Source organism: Rhinolophus sinicus, chromosome 8 (genome assembly GCF_057876585.1).
Source record: "Rhinolophus sinicus isolate RSI-liver-muscle chromosome 8, RSI-T2T, whole genome shotgun sequence".
In the NCBI taxonomy this organism is placed as follows: domain Eukaryota; kingdom Metazoa; phylum Chordata; class Mammalia; order Chiroptera; family Rhinolophidae; genus Rhinolophus; species Rhinolophus sinicus.
The window spans coordinates 64,513,800-64,536,398 of NC_142508.1; the positions used below are offsets into that span (position 1 = coordinate 64,513,800).

The 22,599-nt window shown below is 39.7% G+C and overlaps 1 protein-coding gene across 3 annotated transcripts in view; it reads right to left on the reverse strand.

Moving 5' to 3' along the window:
* The window catches only part of TANGO6 (transport and golgi organization 6 homolog), a 141,415-nt gene that overhangs the window by 92,943 nt on the left and 25,873 nt on the right, over window positions 1-22,599 (reverse strand). For all 3 annotated transcript variants that reach the window (XM_019756706.3, XM_088800275.1, XM_088800276.1), the window contains exons 8-12: window positions 16,016-16,128; window positions 14,019-14,195; window positions 12,465-12,597; window positions 6,552-6,743; window positions 1,109-1,243 (exon numbers count right to left, since the gene is read on the reverse strand). In XM_019756706.3, the coding sequence (XP_019612265.3) occupies window positions 1,109-1,243; window positions 6,552-6,743; window positions 12,465-12,597; window positions 14,019-14,195; window positions 16,016-16,128 (750 nt within the window). The remainder of the gene's footprint in view (window positions 1-1,108; window positions 1,244-6,551; window positions 6,744-12,464; window positions 12,598-14,018; window positions 14,196-16,015; window positions 16,129-22,599) is intronic.

Here is a 22,599-nt window from a genome sequence, read left to right on the forward strand (position 1 = left end):
TTGCTAAGAATTATGGCCAGTATGATTTCAGGTTAGATTTAATACTTGCACTAAGCCCATTCTGCCTCTTGTAGTCTGCGGAACTACTGTGCTATGTAATTAACTGCTCTCACACATGTGCCTACCTTCCCACCTTGTTTGGCACTACTTTGACCCCTGGTCTCTACATTTTAGCTATACCAGCCTTCAATCAGTGTCTCAAGTATTCCAAGCTCTTTTCTGCTTCCCAACCTTTGTACAGGGTGTTTTATTTGGAAGAGTTTCCTTCATCGGCACCACAGACTCCCAAATTCCTATCCATCATTCAAGTCTTAGCTTAAACTTACAATTCCTCAGTGAAGACCTTCCCAGCCTAGGTTGGATAATATGTTCTCTTGGTAGCCTCCACTTCTCTTCTGAGGCACTTCATTCAATTCCAAGTCTATTTTATGAATAGTTATTTGGTATCTGACTCCCTTACTGGACTATAAGTTTCATGAGGGTAGGTACCATGTCTGCTTTGTCCACTGCTGTATTTCCAGCACCTTAGCTCAGTATCTGGCACACAGCAAGCATACAGTAAATATTTTTTGTGACTAAATTAAAAGATTATAAATTAAGTACGTAGAAGATCTATACACTGGAAACAAAGCTTTAACTTGCTACAAGATATAGGTGGAACAATGAATCTTGTGCAAAAATGTAACTATGCAAAGCAGATGGAGTCCCAAATAACCAGCAGGTTACAAAGGTTTTCCCCGGACCACAATAGTGGGACCAGCTTTGGAGCGCCTTTACAGTGAGGGTCAGAGAATTCAGTATTCTCCATGGATACAAAATACTGTGCCAGGTGTTTCCAAATCAAGCTTATGCCAGGTCACAAAGGGCTCTTCCCTTCTGATGGTGAAGTCTAAGCAGGTGACCAAGTAGAAGTGGCACAATTTTCTTGTCATCTACTTTGGAGACAATTCTCATTAACAACCTGACTTGTTTATCTTGGTTTTTCCATGTGCAAATGCAATATCCATTCTTATTTCTCACAAGGGTGCGGAGGGGAAATAAGAGGTTTTTCTCTTCTCTTTCTTTTCTCCCTCCTTCCATTCAGGTTTGGGTCATGCCTGCAACTCACCTGAACAGCTCCTCCCAGCATCACAGCCACCAGGCCCATGGACATGCTCAGGGTCTGTGACTCCACCGTGCTCTCTGCCTGGTGGGCCAAGCTTGCACATGCTCGCTGCAGGGTTGCTGCTACAAAGTCCACCACCTACCACAGAAATGGGATTTAGAATCATGAGGAGTAAGAAAAAAAATCGCAACATTCCCCTTACATCTTACCTCTCCACACCCTCATCCTCTTCCACACAACACCATGATAGCAAGAACATTCCAGAACAACTGATACTATGTAGCAGGCATGGCGCTCAGTGTTTCACATGCACAATCTCACTGAGGTCTCATATTAACTCTAGGAGGTTGGTACTCTTATCCTCATTTTGAGATGAAGAATCTGAGTCTTAAAGAGATTATCTGCTCAAGGCCGTACAGTCAGTAAGTGAGAAAGCCCATGTATACCTTCTCAAAAGTTTTAACATACTAATCCAACTTCCTTCACTTCCATGAATTTTGCCAGGAAATTAAAAGAAAAAATGATGTGTTACTTTCTGACCATCTTGGAGGGTCCTAGATCAGCTTCTACTAATGAGATTTCCTCTTCAAGGATTCCTTCCCCCACCCGTTAGACTGCCGTTCTGACAATCTAATTCCAGTAAGCAAAGAGGCATCCAATTTTATCTGGAAGCCAGTGTCCTCAAACAATCTGTACAAATGATCTAATCATTTTTCTAAGTATCAAATATTTTTAAAGGATTAAGATTATTCATATATAAGATTTTACACAGCATTTGGCTAACAACTAAGCGTTACATGGAATTAATTTGGTCAGCAGCATTTTTTTAACTGCATGTGGATCAATCACCTTAAGTAGAAATACCTTTGAATAAAAGGTAGCATACACACGTAATATACACACACAGACAGACACGTGCGCGTGCACGTGCACGCACACACACACATTTAAGATTAATGGCTCAAAAGGGAAAAGTAATTTTGAAAATGGGACGGCTGAGATAGGTCATAATAAGCCTCTAAAAACCATGCAAGCTTACGTATTCAACTCTCTGGGCAAATCACATGCTATGCTAGAATCTTTATTGCAAGCTTAAAGTAAAATCTTGGCTTGTTAACACTTGTCTTTTGGAGCAAGGCAGGAAGCTATAAAGGTTATTAAAAGTTCTACTTACTAAAATGAACAATGCTGATTATGGCAATTTTCACCGCCCTCTCTAGCATAGGACTTGATTGATACTTGAAGTTAAGGACACTGGTCCTTTCTAGAGAAACTGCTGCATCTGCCATCTTGGGTCACCTATTGTTGCCTTCAAGGAGTTTTCTAAAGCACTCCTTGTTTATTGGAAGCTTCTATTTCAGCACCAGCATAAATTACTGAAATAGAACTATCTAGCCTTCTTTTGCTAAGTTCCTCTCTACGATACATAATATATATATATGTATATATGTTACATTAGTATATATATCACATACATATATATATCATATACATATATGATGCAAAATAAGTAATATCATCCCATTTTTGTTACAAAGGAAACTTTCTATGTGTGTCTATATATTAAAAAAAAAATCCCTAGGAGCTGTTAAATGGCATGATAGCCAGCTTTCCCCCAAACTTTCTTGTAACAACAAAACCACCACACTGGTTTGGACAACAGCACCTCCCCCTACTACTCATTTCCTGTGATTTTGGTGAGGCTGTCAGCCACAAGGATAGGTATGTGGCTGAAGTCTGTTCTAGAATTTATGTATATTGCAGGGAGGGGGGAGAGACTTTTACTTTTTACTTAAATTTTTTTGTAAAGGTGCATGATTTAAAAAGCCAAATATTCCTGAAAGTTTATAATGAAAATATAGCAGTGCCCTATCTCATTTCCCCCATTTGATTCTGGCTCTACAAAGGCAACTACTTTTAATGATTTAGCTGGTTAATAATGACATTAAGCATTTACTATTTACCAGGTACCATTCTGACACATTACAGGTATTAACTCACTTAATCCTCAAAATAATCCTATGAGGATGTATAAACCTGCTGCCAACATTCTGGTAACTGAGGGGAACGGGGCTGGAAGCCTCACTGTCAGCTTAACCCTCCAGTTTTTCAGTTTGCTACTACCATCCAATTCTAGACCTCTCTCAAGAATAAACCTCCAGTCTTTTGCTGGGGAGGGGAGGGAAGGTGATTGTACACAGCTGAAGAAAGAATCAAGGGGGTCTACTGAAGCTAGTAGAGCCTTTCAACCTGTTTTAAGCTCTAAATTCAACTTCAGCTTTAGAGCTTAGGTAGGGCCTCCAGTCCGTCCAGGGTTCTGCAGTGAGAAGTAGCTTGCTTTTTTTTTCTGTTCAAAAAAAATTTTTAACAGTTTTATTGAAACATAGTGTTTTGCTTCTTGACTTCTCCCATGCAGGCACTTAGCTTTCCATTTCCTGAAGTTGCTAAATCAGCTACTGTTTTCCAGTTTCCTAATGTTTTTGTTCTCTTTTATTTACTGTCTCTCTTTTCCCGTTCTGTTGGTCCCTATGGTTGTTGCCAGAGAGTGCAGATAAACACACATGTTCAACAATACACCATCTTTAATCAGAAGTCCCTAATTTTTAAATTTTGCACTTCTATGTTGTTTATATGTCTTTACAATGAGCGTGTGTGACCACCATACCACGATTACACCCAATAACAATCCCTGTATCTTCTAATACTTAGTTCATGACTGTTCAAAATGTCTTGGTTTGTTTTAATCAGGATCCACACACTGCATTTAGTTGATAGTCCCTTCAGTCCCTTTTAAACAACAACAACCTTGCTCCCTTTTCACGCCATTTATTTGATGAAGAAGCTGGGTCATTTGCATTGTAGAATTTCCCACATTCTGGATTTGGCCAATTGTTTCCTCATGGCATTAACTTGCTCTTCTGTCCTGAGTTTCCTTGATTAGATTCAGATTCACGTTTGGGTTTTTTTAATTTTAATATTTTTTTGTAAGAACCCTTGGCAGGCGGTGCTGCGTACTTCCTATTGCATTACATCAGGAGGCATATAAGGTCTGCTTGTCTACTTATGGTGATGGTAAGATCAATCTGTCCATCCTGAAATATTTAGGGGTCATCTACTGATATCTGCATTAGCCCCGAAATCCATCAAAAATGAGATGGCTAGACAGATGATAGCATGGATTAGTAGTATACGATAAAGTAACTATAACAAAATACTAATAGCAGGATCTAGGTGGTGGGTATATAGGTATTCATTATAAAATTCTTTCAAACTTGAAAGTTTTCATAATAAAATGCTGGCGGGGGGGAGGACCAGTTGGTTCAGGTGTATTTGGCCTAGTTACATTCATTATACATACAGTACTCCTAATGGTTTTAGCAGACATTGATGATTGTTACCTAGATCCATTATTTCATTAGGGGATTGCAAAATGTAATTTTCTATTTCTCTCTGAATTTTTTTAGCTGTGATTCTTGTATAAAGAAATTTTTTCCTTCATCGACTATTTCATTACACTGAAATACAGTTCTGAAGGTAAGACAAGATAAATGCTTTATTCTTTGCCTTCATTTATCAACTTACAAAATAATGAACTGATGCCCTAGCAACCTCCAAAGATGTCCTGCAAGGGATTTTTTTGTGGGAACTCAGATTTTTCTAACTTTGATGTGTTTCAATCCATTGCAGGCATTATTCTTTTTCATGCTCAAAATGTGCTAAGGCCAATGGCAGCCCCTTCACATTGGCCCCTGGGTGCTACTGCCGTGACTATTAATCTCAGATAGCTTCCTTGTATTCAGGTACAACAAGATGCCCCGAGGCCTACAGTGTATCGTTCCTATCCGAGACCACAAATAAATCTTTAATCTAACAGATTTGTGTTCTTTCAGTAGGAAATGGTGTTTAGAAACTATAAGCTGGCACAAAGGATGCTTATTGCTACTGGGTTGTCACTGCTTCTTGGCACTGATAGTGGACTGAGCTAGAAGTCATCTATATTTAAAAAAGAGAAAAATAAACCATGAGTTCATACTCTTCCAACTGAAATTAAATATTATAGGGTTTTTATTCACATTCTTTAATTTTATAACACTTTTTCTTCTACTGAAAATCTCGGTTCCCAATGATATTAACAAAATTACTGTAACATTTATTACTTATAACTTACCCATATGTGTGTGTATTTTAAAATACCATACCAAAATTATCACTAGCAATAAGATTACTAAATGCAGTTTAACTTTTTTGGTGGTTCTTTTTGTCCTTGATATACTTGAACCTTAGCTGAAGGGTAATTTAATGGAACAAATCATTTCTGCATCAGCCTAAAACCATTGTTCCTTAATTAGGACTAAAGGGAGGTAAGTGCAAAAGCTCAAGTCATATCAGTTTTTAGACCATTTCCCCTTCCAACTAGCATCCTGAGACAAAAACATAAGGTCTGTGTGAAAAAGTCTTTAGGGAACTGATATAAACACAGGAGAAACAAATCATCCTATTGAGTAACACAGGGTCAGTGAACTGAAGGAATAAGAGGGCAGGAAAGAAATCATGACCATAATTCTCATTAAACAGTCATGATAAGTCAGAGCTGACAGGCAGCTGCAAATTTTCTCAGCAGGAGCTGTACTGAAATGCTGCTTAGCAACACCGGAAGACAGATGACAATGAGAAGGATACAAAGAGCTGCAGAATCAGATTTAAGCGTGACAATCATACCATCTCACAACTGATTATTCCCCAACCAAGCAACAACTAATTCTGGTAAAATGGTAAAACATGGCAACTGTACTGCCTATGTGTTATTATTTTTTATCTCCTATTAAAAAAGAAAACTGGTAAAAATTTCTGAGCCAATAAAATTCAGCATTGATTCACACAGTTACTCTACTCGGAAAGCATTTTTTTTAATGTCTTAAAACTTCACAGGCTGTTGTGGAGATAAGCTGTGAGTTAGAAGACCTGTAAAATTCAAGCTTTATTATTCATTAGAGATTTTTTACCAAATTTGAGTCTCTATCATTCTCAACTTTTGATGTAAACGAGAATCATCCATGGAGCTTTAAAAAAAATACAGATGCCCAGGCATTAACGAAGACAGGCTGAATCAGAATTTCTAAAAGTGGACCAGGCATCAATATCTTGAAAAAGAATCCAGATGATTTTATTTGCACCAAAAGTTGAAAACCACTGTGATATAATATGTAATATTTAAAACAGTTCTTAAAGTTTTATATGCTTGAGAATTACCTCAGGAGCTTATTAAAAATGTGGATTCCCAAGTTTTGGTCTGGTGTGCGTGAGCTCAGTAATTTGCATGTTTAACCAGCATTCCAGGTAACACTGATGCAGGTGTCATCAAACCACATGCTGAGTAATATTTTTTGGAAAGGATATAAAGAAATCAAAATGGACAACTACCATCCAGAATGTGACAGCCACTGACCTGAGTGATGTTTGTGAATATCTGCTCAGACATTCTCTCGCACAGAACAGCCATCAGCTGTAGGACCAGCAGCTTCTGCTCTTGGTTTTCCACCAGAAGAGTCTGGTGCTGCTCTAATTCCAAGAGGCTTTTGCTGGAGTAGGGCTTCGTTTTTAACTCTGCTTCATTTTCCACGGCCACATGAGTCAACTCCTATCAGTGTGGGGGAAAAGAAAAAAAATCCACATAACTAAGAGCTTCAAAAACAGCTAGAAAACTCTATTTGAAATGTGCATTTAAAGCACTAGTCTGTGTTTGCTGTAGCATTATTTATAATAGCCAAAAACTGGAAATGAAAACATCCAGCAATAAAAAAATAAATTGTGATGTATTTATCATATTCCACCAGTTGAAGTAAATGAACTAGATCTATATGGGTGTCAATATAAAGCAATCTCAAAAACAATGTGGAGGGCCGGCCCGGTGGCTCAGGCGGTTAGAGCTCCGTGCTCCTAGCTCCGAAGGCTGCCGGTTCGATTCCCACATGGGCCAGTGGGCTCTCAACCACAAGGTTGCCAGTTCAATTCCTCGAGTCCCGTAAGGGATGGTGGGCTCTGCCCCCTGCAACTAAGATTGAACACGGCACCTTGAGCTGAGCTGCCGCTGAGCTCCCAGATGGCTCAGTTGGTTGGAGCCTGTCCTCTCAACCACATGGTTGCCGGTTCGACTCCCGCAAGGGATGGTGGGCTGTGCCCCCTGCAACTAGCAACGGCAACTGGACCTGGAGCTGAGCTGCGCCCTCCACAACTAAGACTGAAAGAACAACAACTTGAAGCTGAACAGAACCCCCCACAACTAAGATTGAAAGGACAACAATTTGACCATTGTTCCCCAATAAAAGTCCTGTTCCCCTTCCCCAATAAAATCTTTAAAAAAAAAAACAAAAAAAAAAACACAATGTGGAGTGAAAAATATACATTGCAGATAAAGGGAACCAGTTTTGCCACCCTGAAGCTCCCATTTTGAAATATTGATTTTAAGCTAGTTATTAAGAAACAAAAGACTCAGAAAGAAGCTTTGACCATTCCTTCATTTCTACCCAAGAGATTCAAATAGAAAAACCTGCTTCAGGATATCCAGTCAACATGGTGGAGTAGGTAAACGCTGTGCTCACTTCCTCTCAGGACCATCAATTACAACTAAACCACAGAACAACCATAATTGAAAATCGCCTGAAGTCTAGCTGAAACAAAGCCCTACAACTACAGACATACAAAGAAGAAACCTCGAGGCTGGTAGGAGGGGCAGAGACACAGAAAGGGCTAGTCCCACACCTGCATCTGACAATTTAAAAAACCAGAAATATCTCAGCTGTGGAGGTCCCACCCTGAGAAGCAGGGGTCCCAGCTCCTCCCCAGCCCAGGGTTTCAGTGCCGAGGAGAGAAGTCCCCATAACTTCTGGCTGTGAAAACCAGCAGAGACTATGGCTGAGTGAGACGGAGGGCAGATACACTCCCAGGGGTTCCACTTAAATGGATCATGCACGTACTTACTCAGTGACAGTCTCACTTACTCCGAGCTCCAACCCTGGGGCAGCAGGTCAAAAGGCACCAGGGACATATGAGGAGGAACTGAATTGTCTAGCTTCAGGGTGAGGGCTGAAGAGGCAGCTTTCTGCCACAAGGAGAAGCTGATGGAAGCCAGTGTTTCTTTGTTGAGCCCTCCCACTCCCTGTGTGCAGACACAGGCAGGCACCATATCTGAGTCTCCATCAAACTGGCTATCATCTTTTGTCTGTCCTCCCCTAATGATGCCCTGAGACCCCACCCCACCCAACTTTTCAGCACACCCAAGCCATTACCAGTGGCTTTTCCTTATAAACAGCCTGCCTTGAATCATGCTGCAGACTTTCCCAAAATCTCTCAAAGGTTCACAAAACCCAAACAAGCAGCATCTGGCTTTGGTATATCTCATATCTCTGGCTGAGCAGCCTTAAGCCCAGCACTAGCAACAGCTGGCCTTGGTTTGCTGCTTGGACTCTCAAGGCCCCTGCAGCACAGCACGAGCGGTGGCCATCTCTGGATTGCTTTGCATTTCATGCCAGGTGGCCCTGGGCAGGCACAGACTGCAGCTAAACTTGGCCTGCAGCAGGTCCCTTCCCAGGAAGCCCTGGGGCTGGCAGGCCCAGTGGCCAGCTTTGGACTGGGCCAGAGCATCACCCAGTCACCTCCAAGGACGATACACCAAAGGGCAGACTGGGTTGGCACCAGAGGCCCACTAGAGCAAACCCTGCTCTGTAAGGTCAGCCACTGCACAAAGCTCCTCCACTGTACTCACAGCCAGTCCTCATAACCAATCAGCCTGAGGGTCAACCACTTCCACTGACATGCAAACAGCAATCAAGTCTCAACTATGAGAGGAGGGCACACACAATCCACACAAAGGACAAGCCTGGAGCACCTGGCTCTGGTGATCAGGGAGACTGCACCACTAGGTAGTGCAGACACTTACTATATAAGGCCACTCTACTAAGACCGGGAAGCACAGCAACCCTACATAAAAACAAACACAGGGAGGCAGCCAAAATGGGGAGACAAAGAAACATTTCCCAAATAAAAGAACAGAACAAAGCTCTAGAAAAAGAACTACACAAAATGGAGACAAGAAATCTACCAGATGCCAACTTCCAAACACTGGTTATAAAGATGCTCAATGATCTCTGGGAGAACTTCAACAAAGAGCTAGGAAACATAAAAATGGAAATAGAAAACATAAAAAAGAACCAGTCAGAAATAAAGACAATAACTGAAATGAAGACTACATTAGAGGGTATCAAAGTAGATTAGATGAAGCAGAGGATTGAATCAGCGATTTGAAGATAAGTAGCAAGAAACACCCAATCAGAACAGCAAAAAAAAAAAAACAGAATCCAAAAAAATGAGGAGAGTTTAATGGGCTTCTGGGACAACATCAAGCGTACCAACATTCACATCATAGAGGTACCAGAAGAAGAGAGAAAGCAAGGATTGAAAACCTATTTGAAGAAATAATGACTGAAAACTTCCCTAACTTGGCAAAGGAAATAGATGTACAAGCCCAGGAAGTGCAGAGAGTCCCAAACAAGATGAATCCAAACAGGCCCACACCTAGACATATTATAATTAAAATGCCAAAGGTTAAAGACTAAGAAAGAACCTTGAAAGCAGCAAGAGATAAACAGTTACCTACAGGGAGCTCCCATAAGACTATCAGCTGATTTCTCAACAGAAACTTTGCAGGCCAGAAGGAATTGGGAGGAACTATATTCAAAGTGATGAAAAACAAGTACCTACAATCAAAATTATTCTACCCAGCAAAGCTATCATTTAGAATTGAAGGATAAAGAGCTTCCCAGGCAAGAAAAAGCTATAGAAGTTCCTCACCACCAAACCAATATTAGAAGGAATGTTAGAGGGACTTCAAGACAAAAAAAAAAAAAAAAAAAAGGTGCAAAATATGAATAATAAAATTGCAATAACTACATATCTATCAATAATTACTTTAAATTTAAATGGATTAAATGCTCCAGTCAAAAGATAGGGTGGCTGTTATCCAAGAAAACAAGACCCTTACATATGCTGCTTATAAGACTCACTACAGATCAAAAACCACACAGACTGAAAGTAAAGGGATGGAAAAAGATATTTCATGAAAATAGAAAGGAAAAAAAAACACTGTGGTAGCAATACTTATACCAGACAAAATAGACTTTAAAACAAAGGCTATAACTAGTAACAAAGAAGGACCCAATAATCCCATTTCTGGGTATTTATCTGAAGAAACCCAAAACACTACTTCAAGGGAACATGTGCATCCGTATGTTCATTGCAGCATTGTTTACAATGGCCAGATACTGAAGCAGCCTGGGTGTCTGTCGAAGGAAGAATGGATAAAGAGGAGGTCGTACATATATACAATGGAATATTGCTCGGCCATGGTAGGGAATGGATTCTTGCCATCTGCAGCAGCATGAATGGACCTGGAGGGTACTGTTCTGAGTGGAGTATGTCAGACAGTGAAAGTCAGATGCAATGTGATTTTGCTTATATGTGGAATCTAAAGAACAAAATAAACAAACAAACTAAACAGAAACAAACTCATAGATACAGAGAACATTTTGATGGTTGCCAGATGGGAAGGGGGTTGAGAATAGGTGAAAAAGAGGAAGGGATTAAGAAGTACAAATTGGTTATTACAAAGTAGTCATGGGGATGGATGTAGGGTATAACCTAAGGAATATAATTAACAATACCATAATATTAGGTTGGTGCAAAAGTAATTGTGTTTTTTGCAATCATTTTTGCACCAACCTAATAACTATGTATAGTGTCAGATGGGTACTAGATTTATTGGGGTGATAGATGGAAGGAGATTGCGGGACAGGGTAAAAAAGGTGAAGGCATTAAGAAGTACAAATTGGTAGTTACAAAATAGTCACAGGAATGTAAAGTAAGGCATAGGGAATATAGTCAATAATATGGTAATAACTATATATAGTACCAGATGGGTACTAAACTAGTCAGGGAGATCACTTCTTAAATTACGAGGTCTGACAATTAAGTTCGCAAACTTGTTGCAACGATGTTGCTAACCTTTTTTTATATCAGAGGGATTATTCATTATGAATTTGTACCAACTGGACAAACAGTTAACCAAGTTTACTATTTCGAAGTGCTGAAAAGGCTGCGTGAAAAAGTTAGACGACTTGAACTTTTCACCAACAATTCATGGCTCTTGCATCATGACAACGCACCAGCTCACATGGCACTGTCTGTGAGGGAGTTTTTAGTCAGTAAACAAATAACTATATTAGAACACCCTCCCTACTCACCTGATCTGGTCCCCAATGACTTCCTTCTTTACCCAAAGATAAAGGAAATATTGAAAGGAAGACATTTTGATGACACTCAGGACATCAAGGGTAATATGACGACAGCTCTGATGGCCATTCCAGAAAAAGAATTCCAAAATTGCTTTGAAGGGTGGACTTGGCGCTGGCATTAGTGCATAGCTTCCCAAGGGAAGTACTTCAAAGGTGACCGTACTGATATTCAGCAATGAGGTATGTAGTACTTTTTCTAGGATGAGTTTGCGAACTTAATTGTCAGACCTCGTATTCTTTTAATGTTATTTACAATGAGTGACTGGACAGGGAGATGGATGTGAACATGGAAGGTGAGAAGACATTAAAAAGTACCCCTTACTTCAAATTCCAGAAGTGTTAGCCCTAATTCCCTCCTTGCGTTCTCCCATACCTACACCAACCTTAAACTCCACAAACATTCTCTTAGAATAGACACTTTATTTAGGGAAACAACAGAGAAGGCAGAGCTGGAGGACAGGGAATCAGAGATCACCTGGCTTTATGGTCTCAAACAGTGCAAATAAGGAGTATTGTTATGGGGCACAGTTACTGTTGGAAATTATGACAAAAGGAAGCACAACCACCAGTACTAAAGAAACAAACCCAGAAAAGGTTTCAAGTGGCTACAAAATGAAATGAGAGAGGCAGAGCTACTAATTCTCCTTCCCACCTACCTGACAAAACAACAAAAAGGATAAGGGATTACTCTGTAGCTGTAAAACCTGCTATTAACTTCAAAAGAGTTCTTACTGTCAACACAGAGCAAAATTAACCCTTTCATAGATCAATAGTTCTGCTTTGGTCATCTCTAAAATTTCAGTGCAGTCATTCAATCGTATGCGTACTGCTGAAGTTAAGTGTCTTCTTTTTATTAAACCTACTGAAAAATAAATTACCCTTATGTCCTCAGATCATTTCTCCTAATAGGACCTAAATGTAGAACCTAAAATTATAACTGCCTTGAAAATTCAAAGGGGCTCCCAATACTGCCCTGGAATAAAGCTGACCATGAACGAATATGTAGTTCTTACCTTCAAGCAGAAGATGAAGAAGTCACCGGCCAAACCACATTCCTGGCAGTGGGACAGCAAGTCCCCAAGATGCTCTACCTGACACTGTTCTGAGGACACCTTCTGGTACAGTGCTTCCTCTTCATCTCCATCACTGCAATGTGGAGTCAGATTTATCTTGGTAAGACTGATCACTCAGAGATATTTTTTTTGAAACCCCATTAATAATATCCTAAAGTAACGTTATTTCCATACAGCAAATTGTTAGAAAGATCTAAAAAAATTTTTTTAAATTATTTTCCTGTTACTCCATGCAAATATTCCATGAGAATAAAAAGTATTTATTCTCAGATGCTAGGCTGCCATGTCCTGCATAGTTATTTCCTCAGACAGGGAAAAGATTCATGAAGAATAAATACTCTCTCAGTGTCAACTTTTTGGAGACATGAAGTGTTTTAAGTATCTAATGGAAGTATGGACTCTATTTTCAGGAGAAAAAAATCCACATATGCATGTAGAAACATTTCCTGTGTGTAATTTCAAGGGGAGTATAGGCCCCTAGAAGCCCATGTAGAGACCCCACGCTAAGGACCCGGCCATGGATGGAGATTCACTCACGCACTGCCTATTCACTGTTTTTCCTACCATGAAGGGAAACTATAAAATTCTCTCTATAGTCACTACATTGGTCCCAGGTTAAATTGTTCCAACGTATTTTTTAAATAAAAATGACAAAAATTTTAAAACTTTTTCAGTTCAGGGTCATATGCATAGTTATAACCACAAAGTCTACTAATGCTCAACAACTCTCAGTAAATTGATTTTGTACTGCTTGCAATCAATGTCTCTTTTTTCCTATTTTCCTCTAGTTCACCATACTGAGTGTTCTAAAACTTAACATTAACCATGAATAAAAATATTAAACACTTTAATAAACAGCAGCATTTTGAATGTGATATGAAATCTAAATAGAGTAGTTGCCACCAGTTAAATACCATATGACTCTGATCAACAAGAACTTATATTCTGAGGTAATAATATCTACACATATCACCCAGAAAACGGAAATAATTTAAAATACACTGGTGAGATGCTGGAGAAATAAAATATCCATTTCACTAGCATTTATTAAGCACCTTCTAATCAATCCCTAGGAGAAACAAAACCCCATCATAAAGTTGCCATAAAAGATAGCTATCAGGCAATTTCCATTAGGAGTAAGTCTGACTCTGAACACACACATTTTGAGAGTCAGAAATAGCATTGGCGCGAGGGTGAACATGTGTCTGCCCTGTACTCTAATTCACTAGCAAAGACTTTGTGAAGGAAGTCGGCTTGTTGTGATGCAGAGCTGTGAGGCTCCAGTAAACTGCACCTACTATTAGCTAGCATGTAGGTAAAACCTAGAGAATTACTTAAAGCTGACATTTCATTTAGAGATTTTAAACAACAGCACCTCAGCGGCTTGAGTTTCTGGTTTCCTTTCTATCAGCGCCCCTTAGTGGACAAGTCTCAGAATGACCTTTTGGGTACAATCAAATCTGAAGAAAGACAGTCAATGATGGGTGGACTCACCAAATGGCCTCTTTGATAGTAATCATAATGCCACCTTGAGTGGCAGCTCTAAACTGACACAGAGAATGGAAAGAAGGTACAGATTTGTCCAACCCTGCAAATCCTTTCAGGCTGGCAATTGCCTTCTTCCTCTCCAGTTTCCCCAGAATCCATAATAAGATCTCTTGGCAAAGGGACCTGGCAGAAAAAAACGGTTATAAATGAGCTTGTCATCTTACTCTACACATCTGACATGCTAACATAAAAACAGAAAGAAAGAAAGACTGTCAGGTTCCACTGCATTCTGAATGCTGGCACAGTCACCTAGCACTACTCAAGCACAGGAGTGGAAAGTATGCTTCTTGTGAATTGCAGAATAAAATATCCTGAAATTCAATGAGTGACTGACTGATCTCTGGCTCTAGAAGCAACCTAGATATGACATATAAGTCCCACGTGAATGTGTGTGTGTGTGTGTGTGTGTGTGTGAGTGTGTGTAATTCCAAGCGTACCCATTACCTCTGAATCAGGCACTGAGAAAGAAAGTTTACTCTGATAAAACCATCTACTATCAATGGGACCAATAGCTTGTGACCAAGAAACAGCACACCAACAAATTCTTGCTGATTCCTCACCCCCTTTTATCGGTGCCAGTCAACTAGAAGAGGACTGGAATAAACGTTTGCTTCTTCCGTCTCAGTCTCTGATGTGGACAAGATAGTGCTGTGGGGACTTGGGTTTCAAAACTAAAGCAAGCGTTATTATATGGGTGGCCTTTAAAGCCAAATTCACATATTTATAGTCTCCATCTTCCACCCTACTTTCTATTGTCACTACCCTTATGGCTATGGCTTATAATGAGGCACTAAGTGAAAATTAGAGCGTCAAAGGCAGTATGTAAGCTTTGGCTAATATGCAAGACTAAGTACAACTGACCCATGAACAACATGGGGTTAGGTACGCCGACCCCCACACAGTCGAAAATCCATGTATGACTTTTGACTCCCCCAAAACTTTAAGTTTTGACTCCCCTCAAAACTTACAACCCACAAGGATTTGGTTCCAGGACCCCCTGCAAATACCCTAATCTAAAGGTTTTCAAGTCCCTTATATAAAATGGCATAGATTAATGCATACAGTCGGCCTTTCACACCTACAGACTCCCAACCAGGGCTCAAAAACAGTACAGGTATTTATTGAAAAACATCCATGTATAAGTGGACCCGCGCAGTTCAAACCCATGTTGTTCAAGGGTCAACTGCATTTCCCTTCACCATTTGATGATGATGATGACAGCTTACTATTCGCCGGGGACAATGCTTAACAGTTTAATGCAGTTAGTCTTTGTAATAACCCAACGAAGAAGGTACCATTGCTGTATGTCAGATCACACAGGGGGATTTCTAAACACCAAAAATCAGAATTCTGTAGAATTTTAGAGAGGATATAAACTCTTATAAGGAGGAAGAAACAATATAAATAGCTGTGAAAATAGAGCTGATACAATATGAGTCCTACTTAAATTCCAATACAAAAGATTACCTTCTGGGTAACTAAGAAACCCCTTCCTTGCAAACAACATTGCGCAGCACTAACCCCAAATCCAAGCCTAAATTACACAGTGCCACATTCAGATCCAGATTTCCCAAGCTTGATTTCAACGCCCCACAAGGCAGTGATGATCCATCCTCTATCTCCTCCTTCCTAGACATGTAATTCCAGTGTTTCTCACTGATCAAACAGTGGCATGGTCATACATGGAAACAGACTTCATCTCTGATTGTCTAGGACAGAGGCTGAGGAAAGTCATTCTAAAAACTACGTCCAACCCCCTGCAATTTGCAAAGCTCTCTTTTCTAATGAGCAGAGTATCAGAGGATCCTCAAATGTTTTCCTGGCTTTGAAAGAAAAAAACAATTACAAGGTGGCATAAGTCATATTCAAAATAAGAACAAGAACAATGTGGGGAAAAAAAGACTTTGCTATTTATAAACAATTAAGGTTCTCTGGTTGTTTACCTTATGTGGGACACACTCTGCTTCGTAAAACAGTAGAGAGAAAAGAGCGCCCCCAGGACGGGAAGCAGAGAATCCATCAAAACTGTTAAAGGTTCATTCCCGACCACGTACACCTAGGGAAAAGGAAAAGGTGAGAGGTACTGTGACTGCAAGGCCAGAGGAATGGGACTCAAACAACATACAATTATCAGCAGGGCTTTGAGTCTTACCTTAAGCAACACTCTAGGCCTAAGCGAACAACTTCAGCTCTAAGGCTAATGAAACCATTTGAGATTGACAGGCGGAAACAGGAGGGAGACTGGACTGCAGCCCTGTGTGTGTGCAGCCTGAAGAACTGCTGGACGAAATGGGTAAATTAACCCATTTTCTGACACCTTATTTTCCTACCTTTGAGTCTCCTAATCTGTCTATTAATCATCTGTACAATAATTCTCTTACTGCTGACGGCCCTGTGCTGAGGAACTAACAAGCGATTAATGCCAACTAGAAAAAGTTAAAACTAGATCTAAGGGGAAAAAACAGAAACATAGCTTGCTCTAGATTTGTCACTCTTAAGATGTAACTACTACAATGGCATGTCCTATTCTCTCCAAATTAATAAACGTTCAGAGAAGTTATGCTGTGTACCTACCTGCACTGGCATTATACCGTGTTTCCCCGAAAATGAGACCTAGCCGGACAATCAGCTCTAATGCGTCTTTTGGAGCGAAAATTAATATTAAGACCTGGTCTTATTTTACTATAAGTAAAATAAGTGAAATAGTAAAATAAAACCGGGTCTTATATAAGATCGGGTCTTATATTAATTTTGCTCCAAAAGACACATTAGAGCTGATTGTCCGGCTAGGTCTTATTTTCGGTGAAACATGGTAGGGTTGAAAGTGTGAGAATGCTGGTTTTTATTAACAATAATTATGATACATATTTTAGCTGTATCTTTTAAAAAGCATTCAACAAACCTTTTTTTAATACCCGCTGGGATCAAAGTACTGTCCTAGGTGCTTTAGTGATTACAAATATGAATAAGAGTCATGTTTGTGATTTAGCAGGAAGAATAAAACAAGTAAATCAATTATAATAACAATAATTCAAGGTGGATAACTTAAAATACCTTAAGAAGTGCAAAATGCTATTCAAAACTCCAGTCAAACATAATAGGATTTCAAAATGTAATTCTGTTATAATAAATTAAAGCCTGATAGTGTGGACAGTGATAACGTGACAAAAGAAGAAGAACTGAAAATGATTACACTCTTAGTACGTGTTCCAGGAATGATGCTAGGATTTTTATCTTCTAGATATTACGGTTGATTCTTTAAAGAGTTATCTCATTGAAATTATAACAATCTCACAAAGTCTGTATTTGCAGCCCTGTTTTAAAGGATGAGAAAAGAGAAGCTTAAAGAGGCCCTTATTTACAGAAAGTATTGATGTACGAATCAATGCTATTTAGGGGAAACGAAAGGCCATGGAGGCACAAGTTGGAAAAATCTCTGTGCTTTTCCAAAGAACCCTGTCCCTTTAAATCAACCCTAAATTTTCACGCTCCTTAAGCCTCCCAACTCTTCTGTGGAGTTCAGTAACCAAGGAGCCAGCTTCCTGTACATGATCTAATCTCCATAAGCCCAGCTAAATGAAGTGCATTGTATGGCAGTGTTCAGAAGTAATCTGCAGGCCTAATTATATATCACCAATTACAGGAGGTAAAGAAGAGATTCTCCCAGATAACAGAAGGGCCTATTATTTGGCTCTGAATTCTGTGTTCCCAGAGGTAATCCTTATGGAGCCATCCTTCCTTACCAACATCTTTGGTGTTAAAAACAAAAAACAAAAAGATGGAGTTAAACCTCCATTGTTTACTGGCTTGATTGGGCCAAAGCACCTCAAACTTTAACATGAACTCAATGAAGCACACTGCTCAGGGGTATATGTTGTTGTTGATAAAATTCTTCCAATTTAAATTCTCTTCTTATACTTTTCTGTATTTTTTTACAAGAAACTTTATAGCTATTTATACATATATTAATTTTTATATAAAGATTTAGCAAATGTTTACTGAGTGCCAACTATGTACCAGGCATACAGTAGTCAACAAATTATTTGCTTCAAAGAAGTTTACCTTCTAGTGGGGAGACAGCAAATAAACAATAAATATATAATATCAGACAGTGACAAGTGTGATGAGGAAAAACAAAATAGGTTAAAGGGACAGAGGGTGATGAGGGGAAGAGCACGTGGAAACAGAGAGAAATTAAGAATAACTCCTGTCAATTCATCCACTAATAATCCATTAAGTTCACAGATAGAAATAGAGAAAAGGGAATTTTTTCCCCAAGCCAAAGATTTAGAGATAAAATCTCCTTTTGCTCAATCTGATCGAACTCATTTTCTCTAGGATATCTCAAAGAACTTAAATGGCCTCTGCTTAATACATTCAGGATTGTCACCTCCCTTCAAACATGAATAGTAAATTCTTCCTTGTACTGAGCTTAAATCTACCCTCTTTTAAACATCTATAATCAGTCTTTGAATATATAATTATCTTTCACCTCTTCAACTAGTCTGGAAGGCAAAAGTCAAATTCCCTACTTTAGCACCTATCAGAGATGATTATGTTACGTTACCTCAATATTTGGTAAATAAGCAGTTTAAACACAGAATACAATTTAAGGGAATCCCACTGTTACTGCTTTAATGAGGAAAACAATTAACTACCGTTTATTGCATGTCTACTCAAGAATGAACCAGATTATTCAGCTAAACAGTCAACATACAATCAATCCCCACAAGAGTCCTGCAGGTTAAGGACTTTAATTCTTTCTAAAAGTGTGGAAAACTGAGGCTCAGAGAAGCCAAGTTTGTTGAGCAAAGGGACATTTTTAGTAAATGGAAGGGCCAGGATGACTCCAGATCTGTCTGACATAAAATCCACATACAGTGCCTAGAGACAGAAAGCAGATAAGCAGTTGTCAGGGGCTGGGTTGGGAGGAATGGAGAATGCTTAATGGGTACAAGGTTTCCATTTGGGGAGATGAAAAAGTTCTGAAACTAGACAGTGTGATGGTTGTACGACACTGTGAATGCACTTAATGCTACCGAATTAAAATGGTAAAATGGTAAATTTTATGTGTATTTTACCACAGTTTAAAAAAGAACAAAGCATGTACCCCATGATCTCCCAATACTCACCTCCCCTTGCTCATCATACCATTTTCGTTGCTTCAATCTCTAACCTATACCAACTTTATCCCAGCTGTCTCCCAATCCTCCCCAAGTCAGTAGATCCCAGGTTGTCAGGCTGTAATAACCCTTTTCCTAAAGACTTTGCAGGGCAGGGCTGGCGTTCCTGAGTGGCACCATGGACAGCAGCTTCCGGACCACCTTCTCTTCCTCCTGAGTCTTATACAGCCCCCTTCCACCGCGTCTTCTGGCGGATGTCCAGGGCCATACTAGCTAGCCCTTCCCAGTGACAGCCCCCTCCTTCCAATCTCTTGCCTCACACTGAACTCACATGCAAGTTAACAGTTTGGTCTGCACCTGACATCCAACATTACCCTCTACTTACACTCCCAAAGGGGAACCTGGTCACGTGCCCCTGAAAGTGGACTCCTCAGATTGCTGACTTGTATCTAGAGTTTAGTGATCCACACAGGAACACAGGACGCTGGACTGACTCCGCCAATGCTGAACTATGATCTCTTGGTGCCAGCACTGACAATGACCACACGACCCAGAAGAAACAGAACAGTCCTTCCAATGAAGTCATACTCCATACGAAGGAAACTGTTGGGCCAGTTCCTTCCAGTATCCTCCACACCAAGCTGGTGATAGTACCAACTGAGGAAGCAGTGAGGCACAATAGGTCAGCTGCTTCCTGCCCCACTGGCGGCAGAGCCCTACTGCACTGTCTTTGTGCCCTGAGATCGGGTATTGTGCAATTTCCTTGGCCTGTGCTTATGTGTAGTGTCTTTCTAGTTGGGGGTCCTCCCTGCTCACCTAGACACAAAGTGGGATGGGAATTTCAGTTCTGAAACATAATCCGATACTTCATTATATTATTTCTACCTGTGGCAAAAATGTTCCATATCATTTGAAAGTTTCCTTGCTGCCACAGTAAAACTATTGGGTGTATTTCACATAGAGTTCTCTGTAAATACTTCCACTGACCAGTTGTGAGACTTAACACAAATCAATTGACTTCTCTGCATCTCAGTTTCCTTATATGAAAAATAAAGAGGTTGGATTTATCAAGCTTTAAGGCCTCTTTCAGCATTCTTTGATTTGATTGCAAGTTTGTTCATTTTCTTCTATAACTTTTTGGTACCTCAGCCATTGAGAGGTAAGACCAGTTGAAATAAATGAACCAACCATCCCTCCCCACCCCAAAAATTTTGAAACACTGAATCTTCAACTTGACCAGGATGTAACAAATTTCTATGCCTTCCTCAAACACTTTCTGTTCTATCAATTCTGAAGTTAGTACTTTAAAGATGAAATCCTATTTGGTGGAAAGGTTTTCTGGTTACTTGAAGTATCTGCACAGCTAGGGATAATCAAACAAAATACCGGCAGATGGGAAAGCTGGAACAAGGAAGGGAGAGACAGACTCTCAAGAAACCTTTTCTATTCTTTGGCATGAAAAAGCCTCTCTGAGAGTATGTGAGATGGTGCTTTGAAGAAAAGTTAAACTTCCATATCTACCTGTGTCTTTCTTTTCCAGTATAAATGTGTACGGCAGGGCTGAAGGATGAAAGAAGAGACCAGTATGGATCTGTGAAACCCAGAATGGCTCAGAACAGAGCCGTTTCCTCATTCCTTTCTGGGGATTTCCACATTCCTTTCTGAATGCATCTTGGCTTTCCATCACAGAGCCAGCCATGAGAAGAGGCGTCTGTGGTTAAGCCTATGACCCTTCATCTAAGCTTAGAGGACTGTTGCTCTAACAAGTAATAGAGGCGTGTTTCTAGGTACTATTTTTTTTTTTTTAACTTTTACTTATTTTAAGTGTATTTTTCCAGAACCCATCAGCTCCAAGTCAAGAAGTTGTTTCAATCTAGTTATGGAAGGCGCAGCTCACAGTGGCCCATGTGGGGATCAAACCGGCAACCTTGATGTAAAGAGCGCTGCGCGCTGACCAATTGAGCTAACCGCTCTAGGTACTCTTAACTAAAGATCACACATTACTGTAACTCTTTCTTTGTAGACTGGGAGCTCCTTGAAGACAGCAGCTGGCTCTTAATCATTTCTGTATTTGTAGAGCTAGCAGAGTATCTGGCATTTAGCAGGTACTTGGTTAAGTTTTTGTGTGACTGATTAAATGAATCAAAGAATGAATGAGCAAAGTAGACTGATGTTTATTTTCTCAAAAGCTGTTTTTGTGGGGAAGTCACGATGCCCTCTGTCTTTTCACTTTTTTTTTTTAAAGCTGTAGCTAGAAGCTATTCAATCAGCACAAATTAGCTGAACAGAACAAAACTTTAGCCATGAAAGGGAGAGCAGAGTGATCAAAAGAAGCCTTGATTTAACTATACTGGCTTGTTTCACACTTATCTTCAATGTCTGGAGGACTGAATTTCTCTGGAAGGATTGACTAGAAATTTAAATAAGGGAAAGCAAAAACTCAGAGGAGTCAAAATGGTCAAAGTATTAAGAATAAACATGTGCTTCTGTTTTAAAGCAAAACAAAACAGAAAGCGGTCCTTCCACGTTCCGTTTCTCATTTCATAGACTTCTATTACACTGTTAAGCACACCCCTTACTGCTATAGAGCAGGTGAAAGAGCACCAGGAAGAGAGGACTCAAGAAACTTGGGTGTGAATTTTGTTTCTGCTACCGATATGATTGTCCAAAAATCACATATTAAGGTGAGTGAACACAGGTAAAACTTTTAAACCTCTCTAGGTCTCAGTTTCCTTACTTACAATGTAGGCATTAAGCTTTTGGCATAAGGACCAATTAAGATAATTCATATAAAATATTTTGTAAAATATACAGCCGTGTACAAATGTTAAATTTATTCCCAAATATTTTATTCTCTTTGATGCTCCTGTAAATGGAACGGTCTCCTTAATTTATGGCCTTGTCTCTTACAGGGGTGTACTTCTGTGGAAATACAAACATGATGAATCTTTTCAGAACCAAGCTGACTGAATCCTAACAATGAAATTCAGTACAGGCTGGAACTTGATTTTTATCCCCGCTAAAGAATAAACTAGTCAAATGCTGCCTTCTAAAATATCACAGTGATCCTTTTGATAGTAATGTTCTAGAACTTTTGATGCACGTACTGAGTTTAATTAAGACTTGTGAGAGGCAAAAGAATAAGACAAGTTACCTAATATAGTATTCTGTGCATGCTTTCAGAGCATATTGCATAAAATTATCTTTTTAAAAAAGCTTCCCTGAACCAAAAAGAAACTGACAGTCTTTTGAGCACCTGTTATGCGCTAAAGTATGCAGTGAAACTACCAAAAGTTACCTTATTCATCCCCGCAACTCAAATATTAAATAAGTCACCTGAAGTCACACGGATAATCACCCTGGGAGCCAGATTCCAATCTAGGTCTGTTTGACTCAAAGGGCCA